The 15,631-nt window shown below is 52.9% G+C and overlaps 1 protein-coding gene across 1 annotated transcript in view; it reads right to left on the reverse strand.

The window, feature by feature from the left end:
• The window catches only part of PGBD5 (piggyBac transposable element derived 5), an 81,797-nt gene that overhangs the window by 19,364 nt on the left and 46,802 nt on the right, over positions 1 to 15,631 (reverse strand). Inside the window, exons 2-3 of the mRNA XM_075995453.1 lie at positions 9,996 to 10,423; positions 4,147 to 4,281 (exon numbers count right to left, since the gene is read on the reverse strand). Coding sequence (XP_075851568.1) covers positions 4,147 to 4,281; positions 9,996 to 10,423 — 563 coding nt within the window. The remainder of the gene's footprint in view (positions 1 to 4,146; positions 4,282 to 9,995; positions 10,424 to 15,631) is intronic.

Below are 15,631 nucleotides of genomic sequence, written 5' to 3' on the forward strand. Positions count from 1 at the left end.
CACAGAACAAATACCAACGGTCACCGACTTGATGATGGTTGACTTACAATTTTTTGACTTCACGACAGTGTAAAAGTGACATGCATTTAGTAGAAACAGTACTTTTTTGAATTTTGACTTCTTTTCCCCCTTGGCTGGCAGTACGTGGTGCGATTCTCTCCTGCAGTGCTGGCAGTGGCTGTGCGCCACGGCTCCCGCCCAGCCACCGACCAGGAGGACCAGCAACCTGCACGCGCCCCCCAGCGCGGTGCCGCCTGGTGAGTCTGCGCGACTATAGGCCCAGGCAAGGGGGCCGGGGTGTTTAAGGCAGGTGGGGCTACACTACATGGGACCATGACCGTCTGCGCTGCTCCTGCATGGAACGCACATGGACAGAACGGGGCCTGGGGCTGGGGAGCACACACCCCATCTGTGCCACTCATCGGTCCTCCCTGGGAGCCCTGTGGGCACGACACTCAGAGCAGCTGGAAATGTGGCCAACCTGACCCGGGGGAAATGAGACCAGCACAGAGCGTCCAACTAGACCAAGGCTCTGGGCAGCCCCTCCTCTGAGCTCCCGCCACACGGCCAGCATCTCTAGCAGGCGCCTTCATTCCTGGGACACTGACTGTTGCCAGGTGTTAGTGTGTCACCCCCCAGCTGAGGGGTACGTTCCCATCTGCCGGGGCAGGCGGGGGGGATGATGAAGACATTCTGGAGATGGATGGAGGTGATGGCTGCACAACAATGTGAATGATGTACTTATGCCACTGAATTGTACACTTAATAGTTAAAATAGAAAATTTTATGTTATATATATTTTATTACCAAAAAAAAAAGCCATGTTCCTTGAGGACAGGATATTCCCCACAATATACAATCCATACACCAGTCCCCACCATTCCTCATATCTAGTTGACCAGACTGTCAAAGCCCCGAGGCCTGGTCCTACACAGTGTATACCAGTAGTATTCCACTTCACGGAGTAGCGTGCACGGCCTCGTCTGATAGCTCCCATGGGCCTTGGGCACAGGTTGGCATCTGTGCACATTTTTGATCCATTTTCGAGAGTTTGGTGCATGGTGAAGCAGCAGGATACACGTTTTGGACCCAAGGACTTTTAAGGGAAGCAGTCTGCAGGAGAGCCCTGCAGTGAGAGACGAGGTCACCAATCTGAAGCCGAGCCGGTGCTGCTGTTAAGGGATTGCTGGAAGGAGACTTGGCAAGGGACAGATGAGGCAGTGCCACTTTTCCGACTGGAATGTATTTATGGGACCGTCTGACTCCCGCTCTGCAGCTCCCAAGCCTCTCATCTGATTACTTTTCTCCTTGAAACGTCTTACTCCTTACTTCTTGCATTCTCAGAAATGGAAGACATTAACCTCTTTAATTTTTAGAATAACAGTTAATCTCTTCCCCCCACGTCCATCTGACCACATACCTCCCTATGTTCTCTTAGTTAAATCACATAAGATTTTGAGCCACTTTCATCTGATTCTAAGATTTCCCTTGACATGAATTCAAGAGCATTAAACATATACAAATATCGAAATATACTGGAGTTCTTCTTTTCTAAATTTCTTTTTAAATGAGACAGGGTCTCGCTGTGTTGCCCAGACTGGTCTCGAACTCCTGGGCTCAAGCCTCAGCCTCCTGAGAAGCTGGGACTACAGGCGTGGGTCACTGTGCCCGGCTACTATACTGGAGTTCTCCTGAACACCATCATCATCGTTCTCTCCGCCTAGTTGTCAGTTTGCCGCCTCCTCTCCCACATGCCTTGGGGGGATAAATTTACCCCGTCTGAGCAGCAGGTAAGATGAACAGGCTGTACTGAGCTCCTGCTCAACTTTCCTGCTGACCTTTTCTGGGGCCACCAACCAATTTGGAATTTCTTTTTCTCCCTTACCCCTTGATCTAGAATCTTCCATGTGGAGCTAACCGTCACTCTGGCCCTACCTCACAAGAACACAGTCGGGCCGGTCGAAGGTTTAGAGTCTTGGCAGGATGGAGCCACAAAGCCGAAGCAAGACCTTGGTCCCTCCTGAAACTCACCACCACCCCATTCCTGGTCTGCAATGGAGAATAACTGGCAGAAAGTTATCTGGTCAGCTGTGCAGACCGTATGGTAGTCCCCTGGGTCAGTTATGGCACATACCAAACAACCACAAAATATCTTTTTCCTAAGCTCTTGGGTTTTCAGAACTCAGGTGATGTTCCCTGGGCATCTTCTCAGGGCCAAGGTCGTGAAACCGAAGGATAATCATACAGGTGACCCCTCAACCTTCATGCACCCCTGCATCACGCGGCCGAGGCACAACATACGGGCAATCTCCGCACTGGGAGGGGTGGGGCAGACGCCACCACCAGTGAGCAGCACAGTGGAACGGCAAAGGGCCGTGGACACAGCCAGCCGGTGGCTGCACTTCCCCAGTGGAAAGTCCTTCAGAAGAGCTCAACGTATTTGAGAAACTACACTCGTGAAAACATCCTTGTGTATGCAACTCCAGTGTGACACTTACGAAGAGAGCCACGGACTCCTGCAACAGCAGGGACCTCTTTGGGTACCTAATCCCATCCCTCCAGTTCCTACAGAAGGACACCAAGATCTGGAGCAACAGTGGGGATGGCAATGTCCACCAGGAAGCAGTGGCAGGAGCTGCAGATGCACTCGGGGGGCCGAGGAGGAAGAGGCAACGGGGCCCCGGGGAGAAGCAGCATTAAGTGCCGATTCTAAGATTCCACTTCAAATGAATTCAAGAGCATTAAATCTATAAAAATATTGAAATTGGAATATTTTGGGATTCTTTTGAAAATTAATTTTTATTCTATGAGTCAGGGTCTCGCTATGTTGCAGGCAACCTCTGCGAGGCTAAGCTGCCTTCCGTGGGAGATGGGGCTGAATGCCGCCGACTCTGGCACCTCCCCAGGCTGCGGTGCGAAGGGGGGAGCCGGAGATGTGAGAGCTCGGGGTGTGACGGCTGCACCCGCCCCGGCTGCGGGCCCTCCAAAGCTGTCAAGCCAGGAGCAGCAGCCGGAGAACTGAGAGAAGGGGCATGACACTAAAAAGACAGCCGTGCCCAGGCCACGTGGCTCCTCACAGGCAGAGATGTCCCTTCCCTGCTGGGCGCCCAGGAGCAGACAGATGGGAAGGGGAGGCTGAGAGAGCTCTGCTCAGCCCTGTCACTGGAGGGGAACTAACTGCCCCCTTCCCTGCTGTGACTGGGAGCTGCCAGCTTCAATTCTAGCTTCTAAAAACAAACCCTCATCCACTCAAAGCTGCCTAGAACTGCAGAGCCTTAGAAGTAAAAGGAAACTTCGAGATGCCAATCCAAGCTTCTCAAAGATGGGGGTTTTATCGGTTTTATAAAAGAGGGAAAGGACCCGTACTGAAAGAGAGACGTGTGGCCTTGTCAGGGAACAGGCATGATTTCCAGCTACTCACCGTTAATATTCACTGAAACAATGAAAGCACGTGCCTGGGGAGGGCTTATATAAAACGGACTGACACACTTGTACCCTACGGATACACGGCAAAGGACGCCACGGAAGTGGCAGAGGCCCCCGGAGGATGCCAGGGCCCAGGCTGTACATCCAGGAGTGAGCGAACCCCATTCTGGCAACTCCCCAAAGCCTACGCACGAGCAGAGCCGCAGGGGCTGCTGGGACGGCACCGCCGAGGGCAGGTAAACCTGGAGCGTCACGCCCCTGCTGTGCTCCGATGAGGTGAGCAGACGCTCTTCCTGCGTCTCCTTCTCTGGCTCAGGGAAGAAGGAAGAGCAGAAACCCTGCACCTTTGGTCCCCGGCTGCCAAGCAGGAGCAGTGGGTGGGGTCGGCTGTCACCACAGTGCCGGCCTGCCTGTCCCGTGGGAGCAGGTGTCCCTGAGCAGCACGCGTGAAAAACCAGCTCGGGCAGGGAGGTGTCACCTGGGTGCCACACTCCGGTTTTCACGTCCCCACCCTCTCCTTTCGTGTACCCTACTGCTCCCAGCAGCTCAACATCTGGTGCTTTTCCCGGGGCAGAGCTCGGCGACCTCTTCTAAGACACGTGCCCGTGTCTGCCACGCCCATGTCCACCACACTTGTGGTCCACGTCTGCCACGGCTGCTCAGAGGGCCAAGGACTCAGCCCGAGGTCCTCTGACTGTCTTCCCTGGGCCCAGGGCTCACCTGGATGATGAAGCCAGTGGAAGAGCACTGTCGGACCCAGAGGCTGAATTTCCGCTTTTTCCTCTTGCGCAGCTCCCGCTCTGTGCACGTGGCAATGAACACGGGGTCCTCGTCGATCAGGGGTTCATGTAGCACCTGCCAGGGGAGAAAAAGCAGAGGCTCTAATGAAAGGCAGTGTGAGCTTGTGGGCTCATCAGATCTGAGCTCCAATCCGGTCTCTGCCTTTGAGCAGTGGTGTGACTTTAATTAAGTCACTTTACCTCTCTGATCCTGGCTCTCCTTACCTATGAGAGGGCAGTATCAATATCTAAAACACTGATGTTTTAGGGAGGATTCAGTAAGCAAGTGTATGCAACGTACTTAGCACAGGCCCTGACATCCAGCGGATATTGTCAATGGAAATAATTATCGTTGTTGTTATTATTGGCCTAAGGTACCTAGTCCGACTCTCACGTGGTAGCGGGACTTCCGGCAGGGGTCCTCTGGCTGGACACGTCCAGCGGTGGGCACCTGCTTTGTTTCAAGGAAGCCCTTCCCACTGCTGGGCAGCTCCAGCTGCTAGAATGTTCTTTCCCGCACAGATTCAAATTTACCTGTATTTCACTTAAGCCTATTTGATCTGGCTTCTGCCCTGAAACGATGAAACATACTTTTTAAAAGATTTTCGAGACAGCTCTCATGTCAGCCCGCAGGGTCCCTTTATCCAGGCTGAACATCCTCCTTCCAGAAATCATTTGTCAGATGACCCAGTTCCTGCAGCCTTGCAGAGACACGCAGCTCCGGCTCCCCTCTGGGTGTCCCTCTGGGTGTCCTGTCCTTTCCGACAAGATTCCAGGGGGCAAGTTTCAAATTTATCTGTTTCAACTTCTTGGTAGCATGGTTACGTGACTTTTTCAATGACAAGACAACAAAGTAAAAATAAATGGCATAATAAAAATAGGCTTTGAGGGTCAAAGTTTTATTTCTAACGGGTAAAGCTTTTTTGCGAGATTTTCTGGTAAGTTTTAGGAACGTGCTACAGCCCCCTCCCTGATCCTATTTCAAGCTGAATTATGGATTATAGATTATGGATCAGTTAATTGCATCTGTAGTTCACTGAAATAAAGAGTTTAGGAAGTGTGATGTGATTCTAAGAGCTCCACATGATGTATTAGATCAGGGCTCAGCAAACCACGGCTGAGTCTGGCCACCACCTGTCCCGTACGTGAAGTCTCACTGGAACGCTGCCGTGTGCCTTCGTTTACATAGTACCTATGGCTGCTGTGGGGCTACAGTGACAGAATTGACAAGACTCAGCAGAGGTCATACGGCCCATACAAAGTCTAAAATACTACCCGCCACTTACAGAAAATGTTTGAACAAACTAATCAGCTGGGGATCTTGCTACAATGTGGATTCCGCTTCAGCAGGTCTGGGGCAGCGCCTGAGACTGAGAATCTCCAGCAAGCTCCCAGGTGAGGTCAGGACAGGGTCTCTCAAGGACAGAGCAGAGAGTGACACTTATCACTTGTGATGTGGGCAGCATCCTTCCATTCTTCTTCTGTTCATAATATACTTTCGAGCTCCATTTTTAAAAAATAACACCACGTGGTTTGGTCTTAGTAGTGCAACTTGTCCTCCTTCAGTTTTACCATCGGAAGCTTGGGGACATTACGCCTGGCCTCCCGTCTCTCGTGCTCAGGAAGGGAGGACCGGGGGGGAGGGGGGCTGGCCTGGCTGCAGTGCCTCCCGGGCCCTCATGCCTGGCGTTTGGCACTGGCTGGCTCTTGGTGGCCTCATAAAACATTCAAAGCTCCATTCGGACAAGCCCCACCCATGGAGGGGGACGGGAGCGGGTGGGGAAGGGAAAGCGCGGCATAAAGAGATCCTTCTTCCCTGCCCAACTACCCCTGCGGAAGACCTGCATCCTACTCTTCCTCCTGTGAGGCCGCGGTAAACGCAACTGCCCTCTCCCGTCCGGCTCTTAATAAATAGTGCGCCCCTCTGCCCTGTTGGCGCCGAACAGATCATCAGGTACGAATTTATATTTGATCACATGTCTCATCGAAGCAAAGAGGCCAGCAAGGATTTCCAACCCTCAGTCATGCGTTTCCCCTCTTCTGCCATCAGAAAATGAACTGTGAAGGGGCTGTCACCAAATGAAGCCCAGGACACGCTGCCCAAAGCTCTGCAAACTACACGTGCCAGAGAAGCCACTTCGTCCCCTCAAGGCTGTGGGCTGGTCGGCGTTTCTCTCTTACCCGTCGGTGTATGTCCCCCGTCCCCTTCTGTGTGACGAGCTGTCAGGGGTGTGGTAGGTGGTATGTAAGAGGGGAAAGACAAAACATCCATTTATTTGCATGATCCTTCCCCAGATATTTCTCTAATAAATCTGGCTCTGCTTTAGAGGAAGTGTAGTGCCTTCCCATTTTGTATCTGTGTGCATGTACACGCACACACACACATGCACACACACGCACACACGGCTGCTCCGGTTGCTGTCAGATCCTAGAGTCCTCTGAAGACTTCAGAAAACTAAACTCAGACCAAAGGGCCACATTTGATGGCACTGCAGGGCGAGGGTGTGTGTGGGGGGTGGGGTGCAGAGAGGCGGGGCGCAGAGCGGTCCCTGGGAGTCTGGGGCAAATCCACCCGCACACACCCGATGAGACAGAGGGGAGAAGAATCGTCTCAACTGGCACCAACAGGCAGAAACGAAGACTCCTGGGGAACCCCGAGGTGTGCTATGGCCAGTGGCAATTTACAACCACACCGCTGCTTCTCTTTGAATTGAAAGTTCTAGAGCCCAAACGGGGACTTCCACAGGAGGGTAAAGCTGGGAAACCAGGAAACTTTTAGAGCTTCTGGCTTCAACAATCAAGGATCAAGTATCGAGGCGAGAACGCTTTTCCTTCTCTAAGAGGCAGGCGCGTCTCTAAGAGCAAAGATGCAGGAGCCAAGCAGGACGTGGCCGATGCTGGCAGCCAAGGGAAGGCAGGAGCGTCCCTCAGCAGACAGGGGCAGCCACAGCTCCGGGAGGAAGGGGTGTGGGTGCCTTGTAGGAAGCCCCAGGAACCACGAAGGCCTAGTCACATTAAACATCCAACCGCACGCTGCAGTTATGGTTTCTTCTCCTTTGGCTCATCCTGCCCCCTTCCCACTGACACAAGCGGGGACGACAGGCCTCGTGTCCCGGGCTGTGGGATGGGTGCACTGGGGTATACCGGGCATTTTCTGTTTATCCCCTGGGGCCACCCTGCTCTTGTGTCATGGCCTGGAGGCCAAGTGTCACCAACTGCCTGGCTAGCTCCTTTGCCTCTAGCTGCTGGCCTGGGGGCCGGTGAGAGGCATCAGCCACAGGCCACAGAGCGAGAGTGAGGTGAGCCCTCTATTCCTGCTCCCTGCCCGCTGGTACCCAGGTCTCTCCCCGGACACAGCCTTCTCTGCTCCTAGGCGCCTCCCTCCCGCCCCCTGGCCCACGGGTGCCTCGGGCTTCCCGCTGCAGCTGGCCCGGGTGCTGCGCCATCCTCCTGACCTCCCTTAACCCGACCACACCCCCAGCAGTGGTCCTCTTCACCTGCCCTTCTAGAGCATGGCGTTTGTTTCTTGCTGGGATCTTTATGAACACAGAGGGGCACTGAGTAGAAAATGGTAGCAAAAAGAAAACATAACTTTGAAAATATAAAGAAAAAAAAATAAAAATTAAATACAAAGTAAAAAAAAAAAAGAAGAAAGAAAGAAAAAGTAAAAGGGTGGGAGAGTAGAAAAAAAAATCCCGAACATGACCAGAGAGCCCTTCCCTAAACTGAGCCACATCTCAGGCCTCTCGTCTCCAAGCCTCTTCTCCGAGGCCTGACCCTGTGTTCCAGGACACACAAATAACACGGGCTCGGCACATTCGGGAGACACGCGTGACAGACGTAAGTATGACTATGGGTAAGGCCTGCCTCGGCCTGGAGCTGGAAGCATCTTCAGCAGCCCGATCTTAAGGCTGTTAAACAGCAACTATCCCTATAGCTGGCTATTTGATTCTTGAGAGATACTGAGGCACAGTGAGCCTAGAGCCTTCTGCGGCAGCTCTTCAAACGTGTGACCCCAAGGATGGTCAGAATGTGTGTTCCTTTTTTCCTTGTGTCCAGCCAACATGCCTCTGATTTGGTTCATTTTCAACCAAGCAAGTATTCAGTGAAACAAAAAAATATGGTGCCCAGGCTTGTCCTAGGTACCACAGGGCCTGTTATAAGGCAGGGCTCCTGTCCCCAAAAGTTTCCACCTTACCTTGTTAGGAAGGTAAGTGACACACGGGTAGATGAGACACAATGGTGTGTAGCTACCCTGTGTAAATAGCAGGGGGATTCAAAACACAGGGGAATGTGGGCCTTACACTGGGCGCCGGGGACTTGTGGGGCGCGGTGTCAACGCCATTACAAGTTGGCGCCTGTTTCCGGCTTTGCCTAGAGCAGCAAACAAGTTCAGCGCATGCGCAATTGTCGGTTGCCCTGTGGCGCGAGAATGCAAACAAAGGGTCCTGATATGGACTAATGCTTTGGTGGCTCGACAGTTGAGCAGCCTATCGCAGCTTAGGGGTTGTACTTCTGGGGTATATAGTGGCCTGCACGCTGCCGGGCTGGGTCTTCCGCATCATGTAAGTCTAAAGGGAACCCCATTAAAGCACGGTCAGAAGAACTCCTGTTGCCGCGTCTTCCTTGCTGGCGAGGCGGGCGCGACAGGGACTGGGTAAACTTGCAAAGCAGAGAGAAGAGGAAAAGGCATCCTAGGGCCAGAAAGCATGTTGCAGACACCTGGAAGTCATAATGAGCCCGGCAGGTGCACGGAGCAGCAGGGAGAACTATTCAGACATAGTTTAAAGGCTCCCACAGACCTGAAATGGGGTGGTCGCCTCCGCAAAACCCCTGCAGTTTGCAGCTGTGTGGGGAAGAGGCACCGTCTAGAGAGTTGGGGAGAGGACCCAGAAGGGAACGTCGGAAAGCACTGCAGTTGTATTTAGAAGATCCTTAAAGCAAAAGCGCAAGATGAAGAGACAAACTGATGGGTCTCTAAATACCTAAATAAAAGTGATGTTAATGTCTCCGTCCACATAGAAGAGGGCAAAGGAAGCTGGGCTAATGTGGCTAAGAATTTCCTGGTTTTGGTTAGAGAAACTTCTAGAAAGTAGCTAGCTCCTCAGTTTGCTAGACCAGCAGAGCCATTTTGAGGAGGATTCTGGAATTCCGTCTCACCACGGTGTGACTGTGCAGGCACAGGCAGGAGGGAGCTGAGAGCACCCAGGGCCACCACCTTCTGGAATCCGCTGGGGAATGTGTTAGGGACCCTAAATAGTGAACTACGGGGCTCTTCCAAACCCTCCTGCAAAAGCTCCGTCCTGGGTGGCCAGGGGCACACGAGTAACCCCCTACCGCCCGAGACACCTTTGACCTCCAGGCTCACCCCTTGGCCTCCCAGGAGGCTTCTAGCCCCCATTCACCACCAACAAACAGGTGAGGACACACTCAGAAAACACAATAAGAAATTGAACCTCAGCCTGAGCAAAACCTAATTTGGAAAGAAAGTGTAATTAAAGGAGAGGAAGGATGGGGAGAAAAGAGGCGGGAAATTGTATCTCAGAGCAGCAGGACTGAATTCTGACTTGTCTGTGGGTTGGAGCTTTTACTACTACTACCACCCTCCAATCTAATTTGGATTTTATGGGTTGACAGAATGGAAGAATAGCAGAGGTGACCGCAAAGTCACTTTAGAGGACAGGCAGGGCAGGGAGGGACGCCCCAGCGACCCGCCACCAGCCATGGTGACCCAGGGGAGAGAGCGCCCAGGGGCACCCTGCCGAGCTCGGCCCCTGCAGCTGGCCTCACCTGGGTCTGGGAAGGCCTGAAGGAAGAGTCGAAGCTGTGCTGCAGGGAGTCGAGGAAGGGCTGGACCTTGTAGAGCCCGTGCGTGGACTGGCTGGAGCGGAAGGCCACGACGTGGAAGTACTTGAGGATCTTCTCGAAGCGGGCCTGGCTCATGACGAGGGCGAGGCTCTGGTTGCTGTAGAAGCCGCCGCTCCAGATGCTGAGGACGGACTCACAGTGGGAGATGCTGGTGGAGATCATGTAGCCCAGGAACGCCTTCATCTCCGCCAGCGTCACCTCCACCCAGGCCCCGTCGCTCCCGAACCGCTCCTGGAACTTCTTGGCGTACATGTTTGTCTGCACCACCATGTTCTTGAGGACGTTGTCGGGGACAAAGAGCTGGAAGAAGTCCACGGCACTGGCGCTGGGGGGCATCTTTCGGGTGGGACCTGAAACCCAAAGACAGGCGGAGCTCTTAGGACAACCACCGGCACATCCCGAGTCCACAGGGAACTGCTACGTTTCCCCCAAGCTGGGCCCTTGCCCGAGGCTCCCACCGCACCCAACGCCACGGCCTCCCCTCCCCTATTCAGGGCACTCCAGCCGCTGGCTACTGCGGGGTCCCCTGGGTGTCTGCAGCCAGCTCTCTGCCCCCTCCCAGCGTGGGAGCGGGTCTCCTCCCAAACGCGAAGGGAACAAACGACCCCGACACCCGCGTGCAAGGTGCGGCCTGGGTCTCCACGCCAGCTCAGAGGGACAGCACTCGGTGCGTCCCCATGGAAGGCAAGAACAGCAGATTCCTGGGGAGTCCCTGATCCCCAGAGCTGGCGTGGTGCGGTCTGTCCATCCGGGTGTCTCGTGTACACAAGGCACAAGCAAAGACACAGCTAGAAATACAATATGCACACACAAATCTATATCTTTAGAAATATATAACCTACAAAAATACATATCAACATGTAAATTTTAAAAATTAAAATATACACGTCTATACACATAAATTAGGAGCACCGCCTGCCAGTCTGGGGTCCGTCTCTGTCTGGGGGGAAGAAAGCATGTCTACAGCTATCTGTATGTGCACATGTACATATATGCACACATGTACACACACGTAGATATTTAAAAATAAACATAGATATTACACATAAGTACATAAATGCATAAACAAATACATGAATATACATAAATATTGTGTTTTAAAAGGAAGGCTCCAGCACGCCACCCCCAAGAGAGCCCCCTGCCCGGCCACCTCCTGCTGCCCCATGCAGCCTGCTCCCCCTCGCTCAGGCAGGACCGGCATCCTCGCAGGGTCTGGCACGCTCGCTAAATACCGATCAAAAGAGAAAAGGACACATGAAGGGAGGGGAGGAGATGCAAAGACATGCAGAATTTTTAGCGTGCGGTTTAGCTATGGTTTCCTGGCTTTCGTTTTCTTGTAAGTTACTGACTGTGTACATAAAACGCTTTCACCACTTGAAGCCTGAAAAACGTCATGCAGGAAAGACAGCAATTTTTACTAAGCATTCCCTGTGTGGTTAACTTTAAATTCATTAGTCAGTAAATCTGAAGGGCTTGTTTAGATCATTTCACCAATGGGATAAAAACCCACAATTTATAGCTAATGCAGCCCTGTGGAGTAAAAAACATATACACACACATTCACACACTACATAATGATGTTTCAGTCAACAACAGACCACATATTAGATCGTAATAGCATATTTTTACTGTACGCTTTCCATGTTTAGATACACAAACACCACCATATTGCAATTGCCACGGTATTCAGCAGAGTGACATGCTGTGCAGGTTTGTAGCCTGGGCATAATTGCCCATCCCATATAGCCTAGGTATGCAGTAGGCTACGCCATCTAGGTTAGTCTGAGTACACTCTATGATGCTCAGACAACAACAAAAGCTCCAAACAATGAATTTCTCAGAATATATCCCTGTCATTAAGTGATGCAAGACATGACATGACACTGCGTGTGTCTGCGTACATTAAGATATTTTAAAGAGCGGAGGTTTACAATTCCATGCAGTGACTTAAGGGAGGCTGACAGCACATAGAGATTTACAGGAGACAAGCTTTGCCTCTACTGCCTCCGTATAGTAATTTCTAGTAAAAGCTATACATGTTCTTCACATTCAATTACCACTCCCCCAGCCTTCTTTTACTACTGTCTTAAAACAGTTTCTGAACAACAAATTTTCTACAGCAAAACTAAGACAGATAATGTACACAAGACAGCCCAAGTTTTAGAGTCAGACTGACAGATTCAGAGAGCTGACACCCTAAATTTATGTCTAGCTAACCGCACAACCTTAGATAAATTTCTTCATCTCTCCTAGCTCTAGTGTTCTTGTAAACTGGGCACAGAAATACCTACTCTGACAGGTTGTCACGCAAAGTAAAATAAATGAAGTCACTCAAGTAATGCACCTGGCACAGTGTCTGGGCCTCAGGGAGGTCCCTAAAGCTCGGTAATTTCCACTGAGATATTATGAACAGAGATCCACCGACAGGCAGGCCGAGGGCTGTCTAAGCCATACTCAAATTGTTTCCATTCTGCAGAAGACACAGAAGCCTAGAAAGCAAAGTGACCACACCATATTCACTTTCACTAACCATTTTTTGGGCACCCAACTGGTCTCGGAGGAGCAGGTGGCCCCGGCTGGCATGACAACGAGGCCAGGTCGACCAAGGGGCCCTGATTCAGCAGGAGTAGCTTGAAGCTCCACACCCACTCTTACTGAAAATCGTTTTATTTCAGCAAAGCCTCGCAGCCTTCCGTGGGTGAAGCCATAGAAGATGCAGGGATCGTGCTCAAAGAGGAGGAAAACCAGCGTTTTAATGGCTGCATCATGCTGACTAGGCGGAATGGAATTTTCTCTTCTTAGAGGTATGTTTAAAGTGATTGTGCCTCCCAGGCCATTTGGAAATAAATCCCCACAGCAAACCCTAGCCGGCCTGGCCAACTGCTTCGTGCAGAAACCGGGAAGTAGCCGGCTGCCCCTCATCTGTTTGGTTCTGATTTACAAGCGTCCTCCACATGGCCTCGTTTAGTGGCTGTGACCACTGGTGTTTGAAAGCGTTGGCACAGGCCACTTACTGTGAAGGGAGGGAAGGCAGGCAGTGCTACTGCAAAGATTCAATCCCTATCGACAAGTGCATATTATGTCCGTGTATTAACTAGCAGCACCCCCAGCCAAGGCGCGACGCCCTTACGTTGGATCCGTTTATGGGGAGCTTTTCCAGACCTTGCTCACACGATCCTCACAACATCCCCAAGAGGCGTCATCCCATTCAGCAGGTGAGCAAACAGGCGCTCAGAAGTTGAAGGACGCAGCCCGGGGTCATCTGCTCTAAAAGGCTTACCATGAGAGTGACCTTTGCCCCTTGGCCCAGGGCCAATCCAAGTGCACCTGCTGTAGTAGCATCCCCTCCTGTGCCATCTGGGCCACAGGGTCGTGGCTCTGCTACACACGGCACACGCACGCGGCTGCAGTCACGTGGTGCTCTTCCCCCACCTCCCGCCTCCTCCAAACACACAACCTCCCTCCAGCTTCACGACGCTTGGGTGTCACGGTGGGTGAAGCAGGATGAAAACGCCCAGCCAGAATAACCCTGAAGGGGAAACCGGAAGCTATGTGGCAAAAGACAAAAACCCCAAAGGCAGATGGAACTGGGGGCAGGGGGGTGGGGAGGACCCAGAGGAGGAAGAGAAGGGGTCGCTGGGGTAAGTCTCGGTGCCGGGCTGGGGGTGGAGGGTTCTGTGTGCTGATGGTGGGATGCCAGGCAAAACCCACACCATCCTCTCCCTTCCCTCCCCACCGGGCCACCGCCATTCACCTGGTTCCCTCAGACACAGGGTGCCATTCGCTGGCTCAGAGATGGCCAGTTCCCCCAAAGGGACTCCCTTTCTCCCCACAAACAAGCCCCCTCTCCTCAGCGATGACCAGAAAAGCATACACTCCTTTTAGAGAGGGGATTGCAACACAGGGCAGTAAGGGAAACCATTTATTCAATGGACATTTGAGCACCATACTGATCCTGAAAACTGAAAAGATAAAGACGAGATGTATTCTCTCCCCAGGAGTTGACCATGTAGTAAGAGGAGCAGGCAACAGGTAAGGACTCAGACTTGGAGGAGAGCTGGGCCCACAAGAGGGAACCTGAGTCCAGACCTCAGGGGAGGCAGGATCTGGGAGGTTCCCTGGATAGGTCGTCTGAGATGGGCCTGGGCAAAATGTCATCAGCCCTGTTGGGGAGTTATGGTAAGAACATCTCGTGCAAAGGCCCTGTGGCCAGAGAGAACACCCTGAGTTTACTGCAACTGTACGAGAGAGAGAAAGGTGGAGAGGAGGAAATAAATAAGGAGGATGTGGGAAGGGAGAGAGAGAGAGAGACAGAGGGGCTGGAGGCATCGGTGGGGCATGGGGTCTAGACACCGTCACAAGGCTGGGGCTTGTCCAAGGTCGTAAGGAGCCAGTGAAGGACCCTGAGCACAGAGTGACCACACTCATGCTACTTCAGCAGAGTTGCTCTGCTGCACACGGAGTCAGGGGAGGATCTAGTTGCTATTCCTGAACTCAGATCTGAAACCTGGCAGGGACCTGACTAAGGGGGTGACCACAGCAACTTCCTCTGCTGGCTCCCCGCCCCCATGCACTGCGCTGGGCTTCCCTGTAGGAGTGCATGGCACAGGGAGCACATGGCAGGTGGGACAAAGTGGGCCAGTCAGCTCCATCCACAGTGGCTACATCCATTAGTCTCACTTCCATTGTACCAGGACATGAGAAAGGCCCATACTTTACACTAAACGTGTCTAAACTGGAAGTCCAGGCTCTCTACTGTCCCCAGTTTGTGCTCCCTCCTCCTCTGGTCCTCCCCATGGGCCACCTGTCAACTGTTCTTCTTGCCACCACACCCAGCCCATCCGCATGCCCTGCTACCTCCCCCTCCAAATCATGCCACCACCCACCCGCTGGCCTGGATGACAAACGCCCTCCCCCAAGGGCGTTCCCACTGACCAGCCCCCAACAAACAATTCACAGCAGCAAGAGCAACATTCCTGTTTAAAACACTGCCAGGACTTCCCATGGCACTTATAGCAAACGCCACAGTCCTTAGTAAGTGCGCAGGGCCCTGCATGGCCTGCCCTGTCCCCAACCCCAGAGTCACCCTGGGCCACTCTCCCTCCGGGATGTGCAGGGGAGGCTGTGTCAGGCTGGACTGTGGTGAGCTCCTTCTGGAAGGACGGAAGCCCTCCAGGGGCTCTGGCTTCATCAAGCACCGCCCCTCCAGGCTCTCTGGACCGACGGTCCACCCAGCAGACCCCCAGGCCGGCTCTCTCCATCCCGGCCCCCACTCGGTGTCCTCCTTGCTCGGATCCCAGTTCGTGGCTGTTTTATCAGGCACTCGTGCTCATTTCTGGTCTGCCTCTGCTGCCCACCCTCTGACCCCAACTGAAGTGTGAAGGCAGAGGTCGAGGCTGTGTGTTCTCCGTGCCTCGCAGCCTCACGCACGTGTGCTCGACACTTACACCCGTTGACGGATGGATGCAGAATGAGGAAGGGCAGGAGGGAGGCTTCAGCTCACCCAGGAGGATGGCATCTTTCCTGAGTCCAGTGGGGAGGGGCAGGCCCCTGTGGCA

This window comes from Microcebus murinus, chromosome 19 (assembly GCF_040939455.1).
Source record: "Microcebus murinus isolate Inina chromosome 19, M.murinus_Inina_mat1.0, whole genome shotgun sequence".
Classification (NCBI taxonomy): Eukaryota; Metazoa; Chordata; class Mammalia; order Primates; family Cheirogaleidae; genus Microcebus; species Microcebus murinus.